This window comes from Aotus nancymaae, unplaced genomic scaffold (assembly GCF_030222135.1).
Source record: "Aotus nancymaae isolate 86718 unplaced genomic scaffold, 86718_ANA_hifiasm-v0.15.2.pri h1tg000002l, whole genome shotgun sequence".
Lineage (NCBI taxonomy): Eukaryota > Metazoa > Chordata > Mammalia > Primates > Aotidae > Aotus > Aotus nancymaae.
The window spans coordinates 62222723-62244846 of record NW_026988413.1 but is presented as its reverse complement, the minus strand read 5'-3'; the positions used below and the strand labels follow the sequence as shown (position 1 = coordinate 62244846).

At 33.4% G+C, this 22124-nt stretch overlaps 1 protein-coding gene across 5 annotated transcripts in view; it reads left to right on the top strand.

Annotated features, from left to right (window-relative positions):
- Positions 1-22124, top strand: part of SEMA3A (semaphorin 3A) — a 497295-nt gene that overhangs the window by 453937 nt on the left and 21234 nt on the right. For all 5 annotated transcript variants that reach the window (XM_064375108.1, XM_064375121.1, XM_064375130.1 and 2 more), the window contains 3 exons: positions 2578-2669; positions 12621-12662; positions 16672-16829. In XM_064375108.1, coding sequence (XP_064231178.1) covers positions 2578-2669; positions 12621-12662; positions 16672-16829 — 292 coding nt within the window. The remainder of the gene's footprint in view (positions 1-2577; positions 2670-12620; positions 12663-16671; positions 16830-22124) is intronic.

Here is a 22124-nt window from a genome sequence, read left to right as displayed (position 1 = left end):
TCATAACTTTTTTGGCCAGTGGTTTTTTAGAACAAAGATATACTAGTCAAATCCCACGTTAAATTCCCAAGACATTCAATAATAGTTCCAGAGTATTAGTGTAAAATTATCTTAACTTTAAAATTATGATAGGGTGAACATCGTCTAGTAAATAAATATTAGCAATAGAATTTGTCAGTGTTTCTGCCATACAATGAAAATTAAAAAAAGAAAAATTTCCATTAGAAAAACAACAAAATTTATTCAAATAATTCTTAGATACATTTCTATAGACATTTAACAATTCATTTTTACTAATTCCATAATTAGAAACAGACTTTTTCGGTATATTTTCAGAAAAAATTTCATTGTTATTATGATACATTATTTTTTTCCCTGCTCTTTTTAATAGTAAAATTATATTTGAAAGTCCTGGTTACAAATCTGATACTTGCTACTTAGGGTCAGATTCCAAGGTAATAAATTTCCAGTCTCCATTAACGCTGCTAACTGACATAAATCAATGGGAAACAGAGTGAGTGCTCCACTGAAACCTTGTATAATAACATTTATTTTCCCTTAGTGAGAAACAGAAAAAAATTGCATTAACTACAGGGGAATGGCAACCATAGAGTAAGTGCTTTAAAGACTTAAAGTTTTATAACAAAATTGTGAAATACTTATGTTATCAGGTGTAACAGTGTCAGGTTCTAAGCAGTATATTAAAAGTCTACTTTTGTGAGTGAGAAAGTTTCTCTACCAAATAAAAGAATCCCAAGCAGACCCAGGGTTTTATAAAAGTCAGTGAATTGCAAGTATCAATTTCTGGTTATAAACATCCTTAGAAAATATAAGAAATAGTATTTCTCTCTGATAAATATTAGTTTATAATTTAACATCAAATTATAATTGAATTTTTTTGCAGAGTAAGTTTGTACAATAATGTCACACTTGCCTTTTTTTCACTTCTGGCTTAAATGTATCGAGAAGCTTCTTACTCACTGTCAAAGCAACAAAGCTTGCTTCTGGGTATTTGACCCAATAAACCCAATCATGAGCTTTTAATTCCTCTAGGACACAAACTGTCTTTCAAGGCACCAATTTCATGAGCATGTTGAATGTCTGATGATGTAGATGGCTATTGGTCAGTACAGATCAGGGTCATCTGTCAGCAAGTAAACTGATGACAGTAATTTTATCTTTTAACTAAGTTGCACATCATAGTATATTGATCCTAGTTGAGTAATCTGATTCAATTTGTGTGAAATTGTTTGAAATACTACTTGGTAAAACTTGATCTGGAAAACAGATAAAGTTGTGTTTTGGTACTGGAGACCGGATCAGAGGAACTCAGTAGATTAACCTAATTTATCTTTAATCTTTAGTGTTAAGAGCAGTCTCAGGTCCTGTAAACATAGAAGGATCCTCTTAAAAGTGTACTTTTTTGGTTTAACTTTACAAGGGATAAATTAGCAACCTTTCTTCATCTCATATAACATATCAAGTTGGTTCCCTGAAAATAGTTATCAATGAATTATTTTTCTCATATGATTTATTCTTTATTGACAAGATTTTCTTCACAATTACTCTGTTGAACTTGATTAAAAGGAACCAATTGAAGCTAACTAGATTTGATCAAGTTTAGTCAGAACTGGAAGGTTGAAGAGTAAAATTTTTGAATTTAATAAGGCCCCTCATTCCATCAAGAACAGGAACATACCTGTAATACTGGAAAATTAATAACTTTCAAGCCCAACTTAGAGTAAAAGTGACAACTCTTGTCATTAAAACAAGTTGTCTCTTTTAACAATGCAATTTACATAAACAAGGTTTGAAATCTCTGTAAAATATGCTCAATATTTTTATGCTTTGGCTTCTGAATGTTAAATTTGTTTAATGCTCTAAAATGGATTAACCAGAGTGTGCATTTTTGAAAAACCACTGTAATAAGTAATCCTAGGTGTTTATTTTTAAAAACTGGGTTATTGTCATTCATTACAAAATGGCCATTGAGCCACCATTTGGAACTTCTAAGTACTAAAGACTTTTAGATGACAAGATGAGCAGCCAGGGTTCTAAAGCTCTGACTACTTCCCTTGCTTGACAACATTCTTTGCATTTTTCATTTATATTTAGTCTTCATAGAAGTACCCTGATTTTGTAATAATAGTGGAAGAACCTGTCATATGACAAACTGGTATTATTTTAGGTTTTGTTTCTGAGACACCAGACAATTAAGGAGATATTTTTAGAAATAATAAAAAGAATTAATCCAACCCAGGCAATCTCTTTGATAATTATTATATTTTTAAAAATGTATGCAGTCTCATGATAAAACCTTCTTCAAGTCTTAATATATTTATAAAAATTCAATCTTTTATGTTCCAAGGATGTCTTTATAGTTTATCCTCATACTTTGTCTAACTGCATGAATTACATTTAAATATATATTTTACTCATGTTTTGACCAAAAAAGAAATTAAAAGGAAGACTGATGTCAAACTGTACTTTGTTGGACGAATGCATACTTCATTCATTGACACTAAACTCTGTTCAGCTCTATTTAACTTGTGGTCTTCTCCCCGCTTTCTTTCAAAGATGTTGGGACCGTTCTTAAAGTAGTTTCAATTCCTAAGGAGACTTGGCATGATTTAGAAGAGGTTCTGCTGGAAGAAATGACAGTTTTTCGGGTGAGTGCTGCTTAATTTCAAGTGTCAACAAGTTCAGCTGTACATCTTTCCCCCAGGACAGCTGCACACTGAACTTGGTATGGACAACTAGTCTAGCATACCCTTCTAATTAGCTTGTCAATTAGAAAGCCAGACACTAGTCAAAATAAACCTTGAAACATTCAATGCTAGTTAAATCTAAAGATGTAAAGAAATATATTTTTGGCTCATATTTTGTTTTCTCAATGATAAAATATATTATTTACATTTTATATTATTTATGTAAGTTACTTCAATGAACAAACTCTTCCCCACTCCTAAAATCTATTTTACACATTATAGTATAACTGAAATGATATGTAACTTCCATGAATGTACTAAGGGAAATATATTCAGAATGACAGAATAGTGAAGACATTTCAAACAATTTTTAGCTTATGTATGAATTATTTTATATTTTCTTAAATCATTTGTTTGCAAAAGAAAATTTTATGGGTTTATATCACTGACAATAAATTTGTTATAGATTCCTAGTCTACACACTTAAGAAATGTACAGATATTTTTCCCTTTATCCTGAATCACAGATGGCCCAGAGGGGGTTGTATAGGGTTGGAGGAATGGGGGTGCGGGTGAGCGAGGGTGTTAGGTGGAAGCATCAGGACATAAAGTGAAGGGAAAGAGGAGAACTGGAGTAGTCTAACATATACCATGTGTCTGTTGTTCCTTTTGGGAAGTCAGCTAATAGAAATAGTTTAAATTGAAGCACATCTTAAAATGATTAATTACATATGACAGAAAAATACATGACTGTAAATGTGTTATTAATTTTGATAAAAGAATAGAGAAAACATCTTTTGAGACATTTGTAACTCCAAAAAAGAAAACCCTCATGCATAAGAAGAAGTTGGTAGACAAAAAACTGAGAAAATATTGGATCTAGTCTGACAACTTCAAGTGATATCATTTAGTCTTCAGGTGTCTTTGGCAGTTTATCTGTAAAATGAATGGGCTGGATTAAAATTTTCAGTTGATTTAGTATTTCAGTGGTAAGCAGTTTTCCCAAGATGTCTTACCCCTATATTTTCATACCCGTGTACAATAAGTTATTCCTCTCTTCAGTAGTATTTTAAAGAAAAAATGAGGTATAATATGGAAAACTCCTAATATATATTTATTCAATTGGCATTATAATTAACACTGAAACATACAACTGGTGAATTGTAACATAGATGTTTTGTGGTAACAAACGATACAATATTTTACTGGAATGAGTTTAGACTCTGCAGTCATATCTATATGACAAATCCATTTGGAACACTTAAACCATCCCTCTGAGCTGCGCCATCAGTAAAACAGTGAGCATAATACTTATTTCACCAGGACACTGGAAGAATTAGAAACACTATATGTAATGCATCAAAGACAGTAACAGGCACTTAGCTCAAAATGTCATTGTTAATATAATTTTATTGTTTTAGTTTAGCTAAACTAAAAATGAGCTACATTTCCAGTAGCCTTTCCTACTAATCCTTGGTTTAAGTCTTCAAAATAATAAAATAATCATAATTCTATGATTTTTAAAAATCAAGTACATTAGCCTTATTTTATTTATAATAATTTGTACACTAAAGTATCAATGTGATCTAAAGTATCAGTCTGGTGTAGAGTGATGACTAATCCTTATCAACACCATGTCCCATAGGTTACCCCAATAAGCAAACACATTGGTACTTTATCTTAGAAATTAAAAACAGGGGCCAGGCGTGGTGGCTCATGCCTGTAATCCCAGCACTTTGGGAGGCTGAGGTGGGTGGATCACGAGGTCAGGAGACCGAGACCATCCTGGTCAACATGGTGAAACCCCGTCTCTACTAAAAATACAAAAAATTAGCTGGACATGGTGGCGCGTGCCTGTAATCCCAGCTACTCAGGAGGCTGAGGCAGGAGAATTGCCTGAACCCAGGAGGCGGAGGTTGCAGTGAGCCGAGATCACGCCATTGCACTCCAGCCTGGGTAACAAGAGTGAAACTCTGCCTCAAAAAAAAAAAAAAAAAAAAAAAAGAAATTAAAAACAACAACAACTAACAACTATATAAATGGACTCTGTTAGCCACTATAGAGTACATTTAGATTTAGAAAAGTACAGGCACTGAGGGGTGGATATATAAATTGCTGTCTTGTCTTTATTGTTATATCTCTAGAACCTAAAATGTCTTTTAAACCAACATGTATTAAATGAATGAATTACTATTGATGAATAAATGAAATACAAGAGATTAAAGAATTTAAGGCCTTCCTCAAGGAGACCATGCTTAAAGTGAGGTGCCCAAGTATAAGAAAAATAAACTAGGAACATTCACAAGTTATTATCCTGATTTTGCACCATATTATTCTCCAGTAGAAAACGTTTGCCAATTACATATATTTGAAAATGAATGTTGCTACCACTGTTACAAATGAAGTTACAGGAGACACTAAAATATTGTTATCTTAAGAATTTCTAATTTCCAGAATCTCTTAATTTTGCACTTGTCATAGTTCCTTTACACATTTCCTTTCAGTTGTAATGCATTTTTAAAACAGGGTTCATTAATTAATTCCACTGTAAATAAATGTATATTAGTAGATATGATGCTTCTGGAACAATGCAAGTTCTGGTGATACAGAGATGAACACTATAAAAATGGTCTCTGACTTCATGCAGCTCAAAGACTCTGAAGTGTTATTCATCTCAGTTTCTAGGACTTAATTTTCTACCTATTAGTACAATGACATTTTATTTTGTAGAATTTTATCATGTCACGACATTTTAAAAATAAAGTTGTTTTTTATTCTTTATTTTCTGATATGAATTAGAATGTGCATAATTTTGCAGTAATATTGTGTTCTAGCAAATTTTTATTATTTATATCTCTAGGAATTTTAAGTTTATATTTCACATCTCAGCTATGTTGTTTAGTACATTAATAAGAATTTTAATTTGAAAAGATGTGAATTTAAACAAACCTACTAAATGACTTTTAACAAAATTATGGGATGTTGGAAACCAACAATCTTGCAAGAATAGTCCTGCCCTGCATAACAACATTATGGTCAAGAATAAATAGCACATATGACAGTGGTCCTATAAGATTATAATGGGCCTAAAAAATTCCATTGCCTAACATTTTCAATACTATGCTTTCTGTTGTTATTTTACATTGTACTCCTTCTACTTATAAAAAAAAATTATAAAACATCCTCAGGCAGCTCTTTCAGGAAGTATTCCAGAAGGTGGCATTGTTATCATAGGAGATAATGTGTTATCTCCTGTAATACAGAGATATCAAATATATGTGCTATTGACCCTGAAGTCCTTCCAGTAGGACAAGATATGGAGGTGAAAGAGATATTGATGGTCCTTACCCTGTGTAGGTCTAGGCTAGTGTATGTGTTTCTGTCTTCATTTTTAACAAAAGGAGTTTTAAAATTAAAACAATAATAACAAATTTTAAAGATAATAATAGTTTATAGAACAGGAGTATAAGAAAAGAAAGTATGTTGGCACAGGTGAACACTGTGTGTTTTAAGATCAGTGTTTTTATAAAAGAGTCAAAATGTTGGCCAGGCACGGTGGCTCACACCTATAATCCAAGCACTTTGGGAGACCAAGGCAGGTGGATCATGAGGTCAGGAGTTCAGTCCTGGCCAACATGGTGAAACCCCATCTCTACTAAAAATACAAAAATCAGCTAGGCATGGTGGTACGTACCTGTAATCCTAGCTACTCAGGAGGTTGAGGCAGGAGAATTGCTTGAACCAGGATCCGGGAGGTGGAGTTTGCAGTGAGCTGAGATTGTGCCACTGAACTCCAGCCTGGGCTACACAAAGAGACTCCATCTCAAAAACAACAAAACAAAACAAAAAAGTCAAAACATTTTAAAAATTCAATAGTTTATGTTGTAAAAAGTTCACAGAAAGCAAAGATTAACATATTACTGAAGAAAGAAAAATACTTTAAAAAATTTAGTATAGCCAAAGTCTATAGTGACTGTAAAGTCTACAGTAGTGTACAGTAATGTCCTAGTCCTTCACATTCACTCACCACTCACTCACTGACTTGACCAAAGCAACAGCCAGTCCTGCAAACTCCATTCATGATAAATGCCCTACACAAGTGTACCATTTTTAAATCTTTTCTACCATACTTTCATTGTATGTTTTCTATGCTTAGATATGTTTAGATACACAAATACTTACTATTGTGTTACGATTGCCTAAATATTCAGTACAGTAGCATGCTGTACAGGTTCGTATCTTAGGAGCAACAGAGTGTATCATCTAGCCTAGATAGGAGGTAAGTGTACTTTGTGATTTTTTTGCACAATGACAAAATCATGTAATGATGCATTTCTCAGAATGTATCTGTGTCATCAACCCATACATGATGGTATGAGTTTTTAGTATCTATTAGATTTTTTTTTAAGCATTTCACAGTTTCCAGAGAAATACACAACTGACTTATACCTGTGATAGCTATTGGTTGACATTTGTGTAGTGTTTAAGATATCATGAGAAAATTTCATTATCAATCTGTAACAACTAAATATAAATAAGTAACATTGTGCTGGCATTGAAATGCTTGTTTAGGACTTTACAATTTTGTAAAAAGATTGTTTACGTCTGAACACTTTCTTTGATAGAACACGATTTCAGTTCTCTTCTATATTCTCTGCTATGCATTATTGTCATTATTATTTCTTTGGCACTCAAGCAGACAAAACATATTTGGGCAAAGTTTAGAGAAATATTTACTTTCAACATTCTATTCTATCAGGCAAAGTTCATACATATATTGTGGTCTAGCAATTGGAATATTTCACTGTCAAACTTTGTTTAATTTTACAGTGGGAGGGGGAAAAAACCACAACATTTAAAGCCATAGCCATATACAGTGAAATAAGCAGAGAAATTTTATAGTTTCTTTGTTTCTATTTGAGCCATGTAAGTCATTCCATTTAAAATAAAATACTATAAAAAAGGTCAGGGATAGTTTGACAAGGTAAATAGAAAAGGCACTGACTTAGGGTCATGGTAGTATATGATATTCTTGGATTTTTTAAAGACATTTAATGTTACCTAACCAGTTAATTTTACAATATTATCATCTTCCTGAGGCCATGTTTATTATGTGTCCTTGACAGAATGAAAAAACCAAACCTCATATAAATGCAAGAATTAAAACCAGTACTATACCCATTCCCATCTTGAGGTTGGTTTCAGGAAAACACCCTGACTAATCACACACATTCCAGTGGTTTCAGTTACATCCAATATACTTTTATTTGGGGTGAAATCAAATCTCGATCAGAGTGTAGAAAGAAAAATATTCCTTAGTAATAAAAATTTTCATTTTAAAGTAAATTTTTAATAGGTAATAAGAGGTAAAATAAAAATTGGCATTGGTATAGGACTCTAGAAATGACTTTGATTTGCTATAAAATACCCCAAATGACATTAAAGTACCAAGAAATGAGTCTAATTCCAAATATGATTTACAATCATAAACCTGAATTTGAATTGTATTTACTATGTGATTCTGAACAGGTTGGTTAAAGTCAATTGAGCCTCAATTTCTTCATCTCACAATAAGCACTGTGATTATAAATACTTTTTAAAAGTGATTTTTTAAAATTAAGATTACTAGTAAATGGCAGCTATTATTAACTAGTTACACAAATGAAAATCTCTTTTAAAATGCTTGAAATGTAAATATATATACCTTGTTTTATAAAAATACTCAGAAAATATAAAAGCCTAACTTACGCTGATTTTTATTTTAACTAGTCAGGGATTTTCTTTCCGGTACAGTCAAAGAGGGTTTACTTTTGAGGCTGAAATGTTACATCAAGTTGCAGTGCACGTAGGACAGTGAGCTTTATTTATAGTTCTATTGACTGCAAAGAATTGCAACGTATATTGATAGCACATGCATTTTAAACTCAATTTATGCAATATTCCATGAACAGTTTAGCGAACAAATGAAAGAGTTTAATTTTGTTCAAATGTAAAACACAATTGATAGTCTCCTAACCTAGTCTATTAACTCATTCTAAAGGAGTGTCCTTGTGTTTAGCATCCAGTAGGCTATGTCAGAATCTCCTGGGATCAACAGGTTGAAAAGCTTTGCAAGTGAGAAAGTTTAATAAGGACTAGATTAAAATGTCTGAAAAAGTTGTAAATTAGAGTCATAGAAAGCATTGAAAAGATACTAAGTTTTAATTTTATTTTTACTTGAACACCAATTAAACACAACTGAAACCAGTTTCATGAAAACATACTTATGAAGCTACATCTGTTTTAAATGGAAGTCATATTCACTACCCACTATTTTTCAGAAAAAAAAAAACAAAAAACCATAGCTTGTTTAAATAAATGTCATCTTAATATATTGTCTATTAAAATTCAACCACAGGCAGCATACAGCACATCTTATTTCAAAGTTATTAATTTTCTGGTCTAAATAATAAATAAGGTTCCTTTAATTAATGGCTTGTAGGATCGTAAATTAAGAATGTTAAAATCTTAATATGACACAATGGAGTCTGTTATGTACTAGGGTTACTTTTATGTTTTAACATTCATATATGAAATAATTAATTTTCATCTACCTTATTGATATTTAGTTTTTCATATTGTCAATGAACATGAAATATATAAATATTAATCAGCTTCATTTTTTAAAGTACATAGAGCTAGCTAATTTCACTTTAATTACTTTAGCTGTTAATCCTTCTCTGCTTAAGAAACACTTTCCCTGAACTTTGGTTGTAAACTTTATGTCAAAAAACCTCCATGAAGTAAGCTCCTTAATAACCACATAACTATTTATCATGTGAAATTGTTGGAAAGAAAGAAGTATCTGTGGAAAATTTTTCCTACCCTTCTAAATTTTCTGTTTTGGTCATTTATTTCATTATTGTACAAACCTAAATAGAGTCTTCAATTTTTTTAAAAAAGCTGAATATCCTTGATACATCGTGCCCTTAGTTTTTGAGATTTGAGGCTACTAAATTCTAAACATTATATCTCTGCATAGAAAAAGTTGATAGACATTCCTTTCATCATAGTTGTCTTTATGATTGATAATTTTTGTGGAAAATTATTATATTTAATAATTAATATAATTCATTTAAGCTATAAAAGTGGGAAAATATGGAAAATCTCTAAATTATACCATTACTTTAATGTACATCCTAAATCATTTGCCTCATTTGTGTCTCAGGCATATTGTCTTAAATTTGTTAAGAAAAATCTTGTTCTCAGCTCAGCCATCAGGTTTCAAAGTAGAGATCTGTAGTTCTACAGCACATAGGGAGTAATTAAAACCACAAGAGCTCACTAGGGAAGAAAAATGGCATCCAAAGGAGAGTGGAAAGGAGTGGGCAAAGAACAGTAAACGTGTTAGGAATGGCTAGAGGATGAGAAAAAGACTGTGATAAAGGTCATTAAGAAATAGTTAATACAGAATTCCAAGGCATAATGGAATTTATTAGAGGAAGTAGTCAAGAAGAAATAAGCAGTCAACAGTAACATATAAAACAAAGTCCAATAATAATTCTGTATACAGGAAAGTGTCCTATCAGCAATACACAGTTCCTTGGCAATTTCTGCTTCTGAGGATAGTAGGCCACCTCTCTAGAATGAAAGCTAGACTCAGTGGGTTGAGTGGGGAAGGCATTGGATAGAGATGAACAAGTAAAAGCAGTGAGTATAGACTGTTTTAAATTATTTTTGAAGGAATTCCAGCTAAGCTATAAGAATCAAAGAAAGACTTAATAAGAGGACTGTCTTTAACTTAAACATAAATTAAATGGAAGAAAGAGAGTATAGTGGGGTAAGCTGAAGACAGGAGAGAAAAAGGAACATTGATAAAGAATTCATTTATTCATTCATGCAAATACTTATTAAGAATTTATAAATACCAGGTATAATTCCAGGTGCTAGGGCTATGACTGTGAAATTAATAGCAAAGTCTCCGTCCCAAATTGTAGGGGACAGGCAATTAAAAAGACATGTGAGATCCCTCAGCTGCCTCTTCACATCCTTTCACCTCACTTCTGCTTCCTATGAGGAGTCTACTTTGTGCCCAGCAGGCCAAAAGAAAAGCAAGAGTCACAACTGGGACTGTGGGAGATTTAATCCCCTGAGAACATCCAATGAGGAATGGAATGAATAAGTACCTTTCTTGCTGTAAACCTCAGTGGACAATTTTGAGAGTCATTGTCTACTACCCTCAGATTTTTTCTCAGCGCTGACTTCCATAGTAAACTTTTTAACTGATTTTTTCTACCTTCTTCTCAATTCTTTACTCCTGCCCCAAACCTGCAAACAAGATTTTATCTCAGATTCTGCTTTGGGATGTGTGAAGAAACTCACAAGACAAAAAATGAATTATGTGTATCTATATAAAATTTATTATTAATATATTAATAATATATTTATTAGATAATATGTGTGTATATATCTTACCAGTAATAAGCACTAAAGAGAAAAACTAAAGCAAGGAAATGAGATGGAAATGTGTGCGTATGCGTGTGTGTGTGTGAGAGAGAGAGAGAGGAGAGAGGAGAGAGGAGAGAGGAAGAGAGATTTGAATAAACACTATATACCAAGCACATTTGTAATGTTTTTTACATGTATTAATTCTTTCAGTCTTCTTGCCAACCCTATAAGAGAGGTACCATCTAACTTTCAAAGGAGAAAACTGAATTACAAAAAGTTTACATACGTTGCCTAATACTGCATTTCTAGGCAGATTTGAATCACAATTTGAGTCCTGCCAGTTTGACTCCAGAGTCCAACTGTTCACACTTAATTTAGAAGCTTCAGTCACCTACACAGTGAGGCCTTTTAGGATCCTTCTTTCCACCTAATCCTCTTTCTTATTAGACCCCTCTGGGACCCACAAGCAGTCTCTGTCTTATCTTCATGTTTGTTTTGAATGAAAGATACAGCCAGGAGCACAGTTCATTGACAATGAACCTAAAGGATATAGACTCATGTGTTCAGGTATACAGGCTTCTGGTAGTCTTCCTACATCAAAGAACAAGATTTATTTAGGCAAGTCTATACACATTTATGATAAGCTCCAGACAGAACACTTATTGAAGTTCATTGGTGAGTGTTACTTCCCTAGTTATTAATTCTCTATGTTAACCTGTTAATAGACATTAAAGAGATTATATTCTCTGTCAAAGACCTGGGTGTGAGTCCTTGTACGTGAAACCAGCCCATGAAACCAAGGGCTGGCACTCTCAGCTAAGGCAGCGTTCTCCTGTTGAACAGAACAATTTTCACAGAATATCAACATCAGAAAGGACCACTCTGAGACTATGATGAATTAGGATAAAAATAAAACCATTCTGTAATGATGTCCAAACACAGACAAAAACATAACATTGTCCAAACCACAAAAATGACCACATATCCCATATCCTGCCTATCATGAGTGATTGCTGCTTCTACACCAGTCAGAGCTTTAGCCTGACTTTGTTCTTCCCTCCTAAATGATTTATGAAGATACCTAACCATACAATTACCCCTGCATTTTGACAATGCCCAACGTAGAATAAAGTTCTACTTCATTAAACCCTCCCCAAGTCACCTAGCACAAGTCCAAAACATATTTTTCCAACACCCTCTCACTATGCAGGCTCCTGTTTTCCCTTATATTGTAGCAAGCATATACCCCAACTTGGTCAACTACAGGTATGTAGACTGTATAATATTGACACAATCTGATTGTCTGCTCCACATATTTGACACTGATCTATGCAGTTTCTTTCACGTCTTATTTCCCAATCACATTGCTTCTCGTGGACACTGACATTCTCTCTCTGAAAATGAATGTCAGTGTCTTGAGTTAATTAACAAATAGCTGACTGTTCTAACTGACCAAACACCTCACATATTTCTTTTTCTCCTTTAGGAACCGACTACTATTTCAGCAATGGAGCTTTCCACTAAGCAGGTACTATCATTATATATTACCATAGATATCCAATATTTTGTTAATTCTTGTGTTTCAAATAGATATATTTATTTATTATCTATCAAATTTCACAGATTACTTAACAATTGTACAACACAGGAGAAAACAAATATTATTCTCATAATAAGCTAGTAGATTAGAAACTGAAGACAGTTTCCATTGCCCCATATTTTTTATCAATCTCATCTGTGTTCTATAAACATATTTCCTGAATCATTATTTGTTATAAATTTTTACTTATAGTTTACTTTTGTCATTTTAATATTTTAATACTCAATAATTTTCATCTTTTCTCATTATGCATATATGTGTATACCTTGAAATAGCATTGTGATATTTCAGGATATGAAAACATTTATAATTTATTTTTACTTTGCAAGTATAAACAAAAATACATTTTTAGAGGCTAGTAAAATTATTCACTGGCTATGTGTGTTTAGAGGACCTTGACTTAAAAGTTAATTTTACTTTTCCAATAGTATTGTATGCTAGAGAAAACAAAATGTGTATTTAATTGTGGCTAAATACAAAAGGAAAACAGAAAAATGGTCACTGCCAAATAAGTTCCAAACTTCATGAATTCAAAAGTTAAGGGCAACATGTTAATAGTCTTTCTAAAATTCATATCAAATGAATGCTTTGGCAAGACACTTAAGAAAAGTCAATTGCTTCTAAATACTGTGTGATATGTGTAGACAAATACAGTTTTAGTGTCTAATGAATTATATTTTCTCCATAAATGTTACCTAGACTTTCTTCTGTCCAGTATATCAATGGTAACTTCACACACACACACACACAGAGCAGAAAAACCAGAATGAAGTAGGGTATGCCTCACTTACTGTAGTAAAACTTAATACAAAATTGTAAAATACGAGAATCGTTTGGCTAATCTTATTTCTGAACTGTTTACATGTTTTATCTCTAACCATGCTTTATCCCTTGAACAAGACACTAAATTACTCTGCCAGTAAAATTCAGTGTGTATCCTTTCCCCACACAGACATATCAAAATAGATTGATAATCTCCAAGATATTTAGAGCAACCCAGAATGCAGATATGATTGACCTGATACTGTTATCTTACACTGCATAAGTATGTGTTCACCTGTTCTTGTAATCTAAAAATTGTCAGAGGTTGGCAAGGAAATCTGGGGATTTCCAGGATGGAAGCTAGGTGGGGATATTCTTTCCTGTAATGATTTTTAAAATTATTTATTTATTCTCTGCTAGGCCTCATTGCCAATCTTAATTACACTACCTTTACGTCTATTTTTATAAACCATTTCTTTCTATTTTACATTTTTAAAGCTACTTGAAAATTACCTATTAATCCAACATTTAACCAACAAAGAAAATCTATCAATTTAAAATACCATGAGAGAAGAAATTGTCCCTTTCCTTATTTTCCATTACTGGAAGATATGATTTGATTTCATTGAGATATGACTCAATTTCATTCATGCTTACGGGCATTTTTAAAGTGAGGTGGTAATTTCAAGAAAGACAAGTAGCATTGCAACTAATTTTCTGGATAAATGAACCCATCTCCTGCTATAGCCCACAACTTGTAAAGGAGGATAGTGTGAAAGCCTGTGGTGATGTTAAATTGGGCAGAAAAAGCACATCAGGTTACTTACTAGTGACTGGATTATGCTCAATGGTGCCTAAAGGCCTACCCTATATTACATTTGGATAGCATAATTATTTTTGCACTTCATTAATAATACTGCAGAATTATGGTAACATGAACATGACATTGAGCTATAGTTACTTTTTGGCATTTTATCACGCTTTAGGTTTTCATTATAATAATTTTCAGCCATATTTTGGTTTTCTGTTCTTTCCACATACTGTTTTTCTCCTAAAGGAATATGACAGATTTCTATATTGTTATTTAGATAATAACACTTTTTCTACTTAAATGTCATATTCTTTAAAAATCTATCTATCTATCTATCTATCTATCTATCTATCTATGTAAATATATATATATACACACACACACATTTTGTTGATGCTTCCTGGAAGTTATTGGCCAAACAGAGATCTTTTGATTGTAGGACTAACCTGATGAGTAGCTTTTCAAAACAGCTGCAAACACAATGTATGGATTGACACATCCATATATTGAAATTGCTTACTTTCAATAGTGTCTAAGTTCGTTTTAAAAAAGGAGGCTGTTGAAAAGAAAATAAGAAAGAAAGAGAAAGAAAGAAAAAAGAAAGAATAGAAAGAACAGAAAGAAAAAGAAAGAAGAGAAAGAAAAGAAAGAAAGAAAAAGAAAGGAAAGAAGGACAAAACAGGAAAAGGAAAGCTTAACAATACTTAGTCTTTTCTTCCCAAAGAATTTAAACATCATTTCTTAATTTGTCCTGGTTTATAGCTAAATTCAATACTATAATAAAAGTTGAATATAGCAAAAAATTGAGCACTTAGTAATATATGCTGTAATTTTATTTTTTTCCATGTAGTGAAATGGAATATAATATTAATGAAGATAAATGCTTCCACAATGGTTTAGATTTTATTGTATAATATTTCCCTTCATTTTACTTTGCTTGTAATAATAAGGTATAAGTTAGTTGGTGAGATTTAAGCAGAGAACTATTTTCTTCTATGTAAACACTCTTTATAACCTTAATATTTCCTAAGATTCTCATAGGTACTTCAGTCTGCATTCAATTTATCTGGTTATTTATACATGTCGTTTATACATGAAAGCCTTTGGAAATGTAATTTTATTTATATTCATTGCATTAGAAAATGGTATTAAGCATACCATTGTTCAGAGACTGACTTTTTAAAAACTTATTTTTTATATTCTAGAGAAATTAAAATACACTTTTTTTATGTATACCGGTACATGTCTCAGTATTTATGTAAGTTTTACTTAAGGCTTACTATAATTGTTGAATCCTCTAGTGCAAGAAAAGAGAGCTACAGTACCAATAACAGTAAATGTGGAGAAACAGCCAACTAATTTTATTTTATTTTGTGTTTATATAAATTTGCAGCTAATATGCTACATTGGCTCAACTTTGTTAAAGGCATGTTAAAAGTTGTACTGAAATCCTGAATTAGTAGAAAAACAGTATTTTTTAATCTTGCATATCCTGCCTCTTTCAGCAACACCAATTTCATTGAGAATAAATGCACTGTAGGATGTTTATCTGAATGCGTACTTTAAAGATCTGTTAAACATGCTCATTTTAAAAAGAAAGTTAATTCTTAGAAAAATTGTACGAATAGCTCAAAATCACACAGACTTAATGTACAGTGAGACCTAGAATCCAGGTACCTACATGCTCAACACTATGCTTTTTCCGTAACACCTCAGCTTTTGGTTTGGCAGACTGCACCAGAGTGTACTTTGCTCCCCTTTTCAAAGATCTTTTGAAAGGGCAGTAATTTAGTAGTTTAGATTACTTTATTTAAAATAAACATCTTGGAGGTAGTGCAAGAGCAAGACAGTTCTTGGTGTTGAGCCCAAAGTTTTTTTCAAATGTAAGCACCAAAATGTTGCCCCTTCCCCTATCATAGGTGGGCACACTCCATCAAAGGCAATACGATAGGATACTGAGAAGTCAGAAACAATGATTCCTGCCTCTGGCCAGTCTGGAACACATGGTAATAAACACATTTTGGTAGATGAGTATTATAAACGGTAAAGGTAATAAAGCAAACTTGCTAAGAACAAAAACTGAAGCTTTGAACATTATATTGCTTGGTGTATTACTGTCTTCATCTTCCCTTTGTTTTATACTTAATAAAAGACACCTGTTTTAGTCAAATATTTAGAACTTGCTCTTGCTCCATTTTAAACTGCCATCTTGTCTACAAGGCCTTTAAAGAAACTATTAATAAATGGATGATTTTTTTGAACCTTTATCTTTGATAAGTTACATATAAATAAACTCTTTTTCAAGAGAAAAAAAGACTTAAAAAACAAGAAAGTTTTTGTCACAGCAGTAAACTCTTTCCACAGCAACAACTATATATTGGTTCAACGGCTGGGGTAGCCCAGCTCCCTTTACACCGGTGTGATATTTATGGGAAAGCCTGTGCAGAGTGTTGCCTCGCCCGAGACCCTTACTGTGCCTGGGATGGTTCTTCATGCTCTCGCTATTTTCCCACTGCAAAGAGGTAGGAAAAATATTGAAAATAAATGAAATGTTTGCTAGTTATCCTATATGATTCCAATTTTGGAATAGCTTTCTTCAAATAAGTACATCAACTTTTTTTTTAATGAATAAAAAGATTTGGGGGCAGAGGGAGAGGATTGGTTTTGTTTGTTTTCTCTTTTCTTCAAATAGGTAAAAAAAATCAGAAAAAAAGTCATAGAGAAAGTCATGAACAGAATCTAGACTGAGCCTTGTGCATTTAGATCAAAATACTCTGTTGTCCAAAAATGTTCTTCTGTTTCTATCCAGCAACATTCTTTCTCATTTTTAAACTTTAGTAAGTCAATTTGTGTCTCTGGATGAAAAGAAAATGCTCAGAGAAAGGAATTTATTTTCGTTTAGAGTCTTAGGTAGTACACAGGGGTTTAATTATAAGAAGTCCAGAACAATTTATTTCTACTTTTAAAAATATTACATTTTAATGTGTGACATATGTAATTTTTATTAACATCCCAAAATATCTCTATTTGATTCAAGAAAATTTAAATGTTATATTATTATAGTTTCACCTTGCATTTGCATTGTTTGAACTTGAAACATAAAACCATGTAATAAAATATCAATCTGTCTGTACACATGCAATATATACACATAAATATATATCTTAAGTATACTTTTGATAATACGTAAAAGAACATTTTTGGACATGCTTGACTAAAAGTTGCTAAGGTAATTCTTTCTTCTTTTGACAAAATAGCCCTTTCAACATATCCTCCATTACTCACTGAAGACTGTCTTTCTCTATCAGTATTTACCAGGGTTTAGGAAATGAGCAATGGTAGATGGAATTAATATACAGTATCTCACTAACATGAGCCTAAAGATTTTAACAGCATGTATATCAACCTATTGAAACATAAAATAGAAACTAGCTTTATGAAACCACTGCATTTTAGAAGAAATAAATTTGATTTCATTATTGTTTATTATAACTATTTTTTTCAAAGAAACTATGATTGTAGATTTTCCTAGCTACTGAGGTATGTCCTACAACATTTGTATCATTTTAAATATTTGGTACAATATTTGAGCAAAGACATGGCCCTAATGCCTATTTAAATCTTTTGATTATACACTTTAGATAACATTTACTGAGTGTAAAATAATCTACAATCTAGTCTGTTATATAATCAGTCCAATGTATTAAAACTCAGTATCCTGTTAGTAATATTAAATATATATGCAATATTTTCTTATACCACATAAGAAATAGTTATTAAAACTTCAACATTCAGAATTGAAGCAACATGTTTGTATTACTTTCATATACTCATTCATTTTGTTGGAATTTCTAATTGAAAATAAAACCTCATGTGGAGTTAATGTGTGTAGATTAAAGAAACTGTAGGTAATTTAAGGAATAGCAATATGCAATCTTTGCAGTAGTAAAATTAATTTTTTTAAGATTAAAATTCTTCTCAAAAAATTTAAATCTAGGTGGCTTTTATGTTACTTAAAAATGTGTAATTCGGCTGGGCGCAGTGGCTCATGCCTGTAATCCCAGCACTTTGAGAAGTGGAGGTGGGCAGATCATCTGAGGTCAGGAGTTTGAGACCAGCCTGGCCAACACGGTGGCCAAAAATACAAAAAAATTAGCCGGTGTGCTGGCGAGCGCTCATAATCCCAGCTACTCAGGAGGCTGAGGCAGGAGAATTGCTTGAACCCGGGAGGTGGAGGTTGCAGTGAGCCGAGATCGCACCACTGCACCCCAGCCTGGGCAACAGAGCAAGAATCCATCTCAAAAAAAGTGGAATTCATGTTTGAACAAAAATAAGTATTATTTCTTTTTCAGGTGTTAGTTTATAACATTACCTAATTTAGTAATAATCTATTTGAATTTTAAGCTTTTTTTTTTAGTTATTATTTTTTATTGCGTTTTAGGTTTTGGGGTACATGTGAAGAACATGCAAGATTGTTGCATAGGTATACACATGGCAGTGTGATTTGCTGCCTTCCTCCCCATCACCTATATCTGGCATTTCTCCCCATGCTCGCTCTCTCCAACTCCCCACCCACCACTGTCCCTCCCTATTTCCCCCCAACAGAGCCCAGTGTGTGATGCTCCCCTCCCTGTGTCCATGTGTTCTCATTCATCACTCACCTATGAGTGAGAACATGCGGTGTTTGATTTTCTGTTCTTGTGTCAGTTTGCTGAGAATGATGGTTTCCAGGTTCATCCATGTCCCTACAAAGGACGCGAACTCATCGTTTTTGATGGTTGCATAATATTCCATGGTGTATATGTGCCACATTTTCCCTGTCCAGTCTATCATCGATGGGCATTTGGGTTGGTTCCAGGTCTTTGCTATTGTAAACAGTGCTGCAATGAACATTCGTGTGCATTTGTCCTTACTGTAGAATGATTTATAATCCTTTGGATATATACCCAGTAATGGGATTGCTGGGTCAAATGGAATTTCTATTCTAGGTCCTTGAGGAATCGCCACACTGTCTTCCACAATGGTTGAACTAATTTACACTCCCACCAACAGTGTAAAAGTGTTCCTATTTCTCCACATCCTCTCCAGCATCTGTTGTCTCCAGATTTTTAATGATCGCCATTCTAACTGGCGTGAGATGGTATCTCAATGTAGTTTTGATTTGCATTTCTCTAATGACCAGTGATGATGAGCATTTTTTCATATGTTTCTTGGCCTCATATATGTCTTCTTTTGTAAAGTGTCTGTTCATATCCTTCATCCACTTTTGAATGGGCTTGTTTTTTTCTTGTAAATCTGTTTTGGTTCTTTGTAGATTCTGGATATCAAACCTTTGTCGGATGGGTAGACTGCAACGATTTTTTCCCATTCTGTTGGTTGCTGATTTACTCTAATGACTGTTTCTTTTGCTGTGCAGAAGCTGTGGAGTTTGATTTGGTCCCATTTGTCTATTTTGGCTTTTGTTGCCAATGCTTTTGGTGTTTTGGTCATGAAGTACTTGCCTACGCCTATGTCCTGAAATGGTTTTGCCTAGATTTTCTTCTATGGTTTTTATGGTGTTAGGTCTTATGTTTAAGTCTTTAATCCATCTGGAGTTAATTTTAGTATAAGGTGTCAGGAAGGGGGCCAGTTTCTGCTTTCTGCATATGGCTAGCCAGTTTTCCCAACAGCATTTATTAAACAGGGAATCCTTTCCCCATTGCTTTTGTCAGGTTTGTCAAAGATCAGATGGTTGTAGATGTGTTGTATTGTCTCTGAGGCCTCTGTTCTGTTCCATTAGTCTATATCTCTGTTTTGGTACCAGTACCATGCTGTTTTGATTATTGTAGCCTTGTAGTATAGTTTGAAATCCAGTAGTGTGATGCCTCCCGCTTTGTTCTTTTTGCTTAGAATTGACTTGGCTATGCGGGCTCTCTTTTGGTTCCATATGAAGTTTAAGGTGGTTTTTTCCAGGTCTGTGAAGAAGGTCATTGGTAGCTTGATGGGGATAGCATTGAATCTGTAAATTACTTTGGGCAGTATGGCCATTTTCATGATACTGATTCTTCCTAACTATGAGCATGGAATGTTTCTCCATCTGTTTGTGTCCTCTCTTATTTCGTTGAGCAGTGGTTTGTAGTTCTCCTTGAAGAGGTCCTTTACGTTCCTTGTTAGTCGTATTCCTAGGTATTTTATTCTCTTTGTAGCAATTGTGAATGGCAGTTTGTTCTTGATTTGGCTCTCTTTAAGTCTGTTATTGGTGTATAGGAATGCTTGTGATTTTTGCACATTGATTTTGTATCCTGAGACTTTGCTGAAGTTGCTTATCAGTTTCAGGAGATTTTGGACTGAGATGATGGGGTCTTCTAGATATACAATCATGTCATCTGCAAATAGAGACAACTTGACTTCCTCCTTTCCTAATTGAATACCCTTTATTTATTTTTCATGCCTGATTTGCTCTGACTAGAAATTCCAATACTATATTGAATAGGAGGGGTGAGAAAGGGCATCCTTGTCTAGTGCCAGATTTCAAAGAGAATGCGTCCAGTTTTCGCCCATTCAGTATGATATTGGCTGTTGGTTTGTTGTAAATAGCTTTTATTATTTTGAGATACATTCCGTCAATACTTAGGTTATTGAGGGTTTTTAGCATAAAGGGCTGTTGAATTTTGTCAAAGGCCTTCTCTGCATCAATTGCGATAATCATGTGGTTTTTGTCTTTGGTTCTGTTTATGTGATGAATTACGTTTATAGACTTGCATATGTTGAATCAGCCTTGCATCCCTGGGATGAAGCCTACTTGATCATGATGGATAAGCTTTTTGATGTGCTGTTACAATCGGTTTGCCAGTATTTTATTGAAAATTTTTGCATCTACGTTCATCACGGATATCGGCCTGAAGCTTTCTTTTATTGCTGAGTCTCTGCCGGGTTTTGGTATCAGGATGATGTTGGTCTCATAAAATGATTTGGGAAGGATTCCCTCTTTTTGGATTGTTTGGAATAGTTTCAGAAGGAATGGTACCAGCTCCTCTTTGTATGTCTGGTAGAATTCGGCTGTGAACCCATCTGGACCTGGGCTTTTTTTGGGTGGTAGGCTCTTAATTGCTGCCTCAACTTCTGCCCTTGTTATTGGTCTATTCAGGGTTTCCACTTCTTCCTGGTTTAGGCTTGGGAGGATGCACGTGTCCAGGAATTTATCCATTTCTTCCAGGTTTACTAGTTTATGTGCATAGAGATGTTTGTAATAATCTCTGATGATGGTTTGTATTTCTGTGGAATCTGTGGTGATATCCCCTTTATCGTTTTTTATTGCATCTATTTGATTATTCTCTCCTTTCTTTTTAATTATTCTGGCTAGTGGTGTATTTTGTTGATCTTTTCAAAAAACCAGCTCCTAGATTTACCGATTTTTAAAGGGTTTTTTTGTGTCTCTATCTCCTTCAGTTCTGCTTGATCTTAATTATTTCTTGTCTTCTGCTAGGTTTTGAGTTTTTTTGATCTTGCTCCTCTAGCTTTTTCAATTTTGACAATAGGGTGTCAATTTTAGATCTCTCCTTGCTTCTCATGTGGGCATTTATTGCTATATATTTTCCTCTAGACACTGCTTTAAATGTGTCCCAGAGATTCTGGTATGTTGTGTCTTCGCTCTTGGTGGTTTCAAAGAACATCTTTATTTCTGCCTTCATTTCATTGTTTATCCAGTCAACATTCAAGAGCCAGTTGTTCAGTTTCCATGAAGCTGTGTGGTTCTGAGTTAGTTTCTGAATTCTGAGTGCTAACTTGATTGCACTGTGGTCTGAGAGACTGTTGGTTATGATTTCCATTCTTTTGCA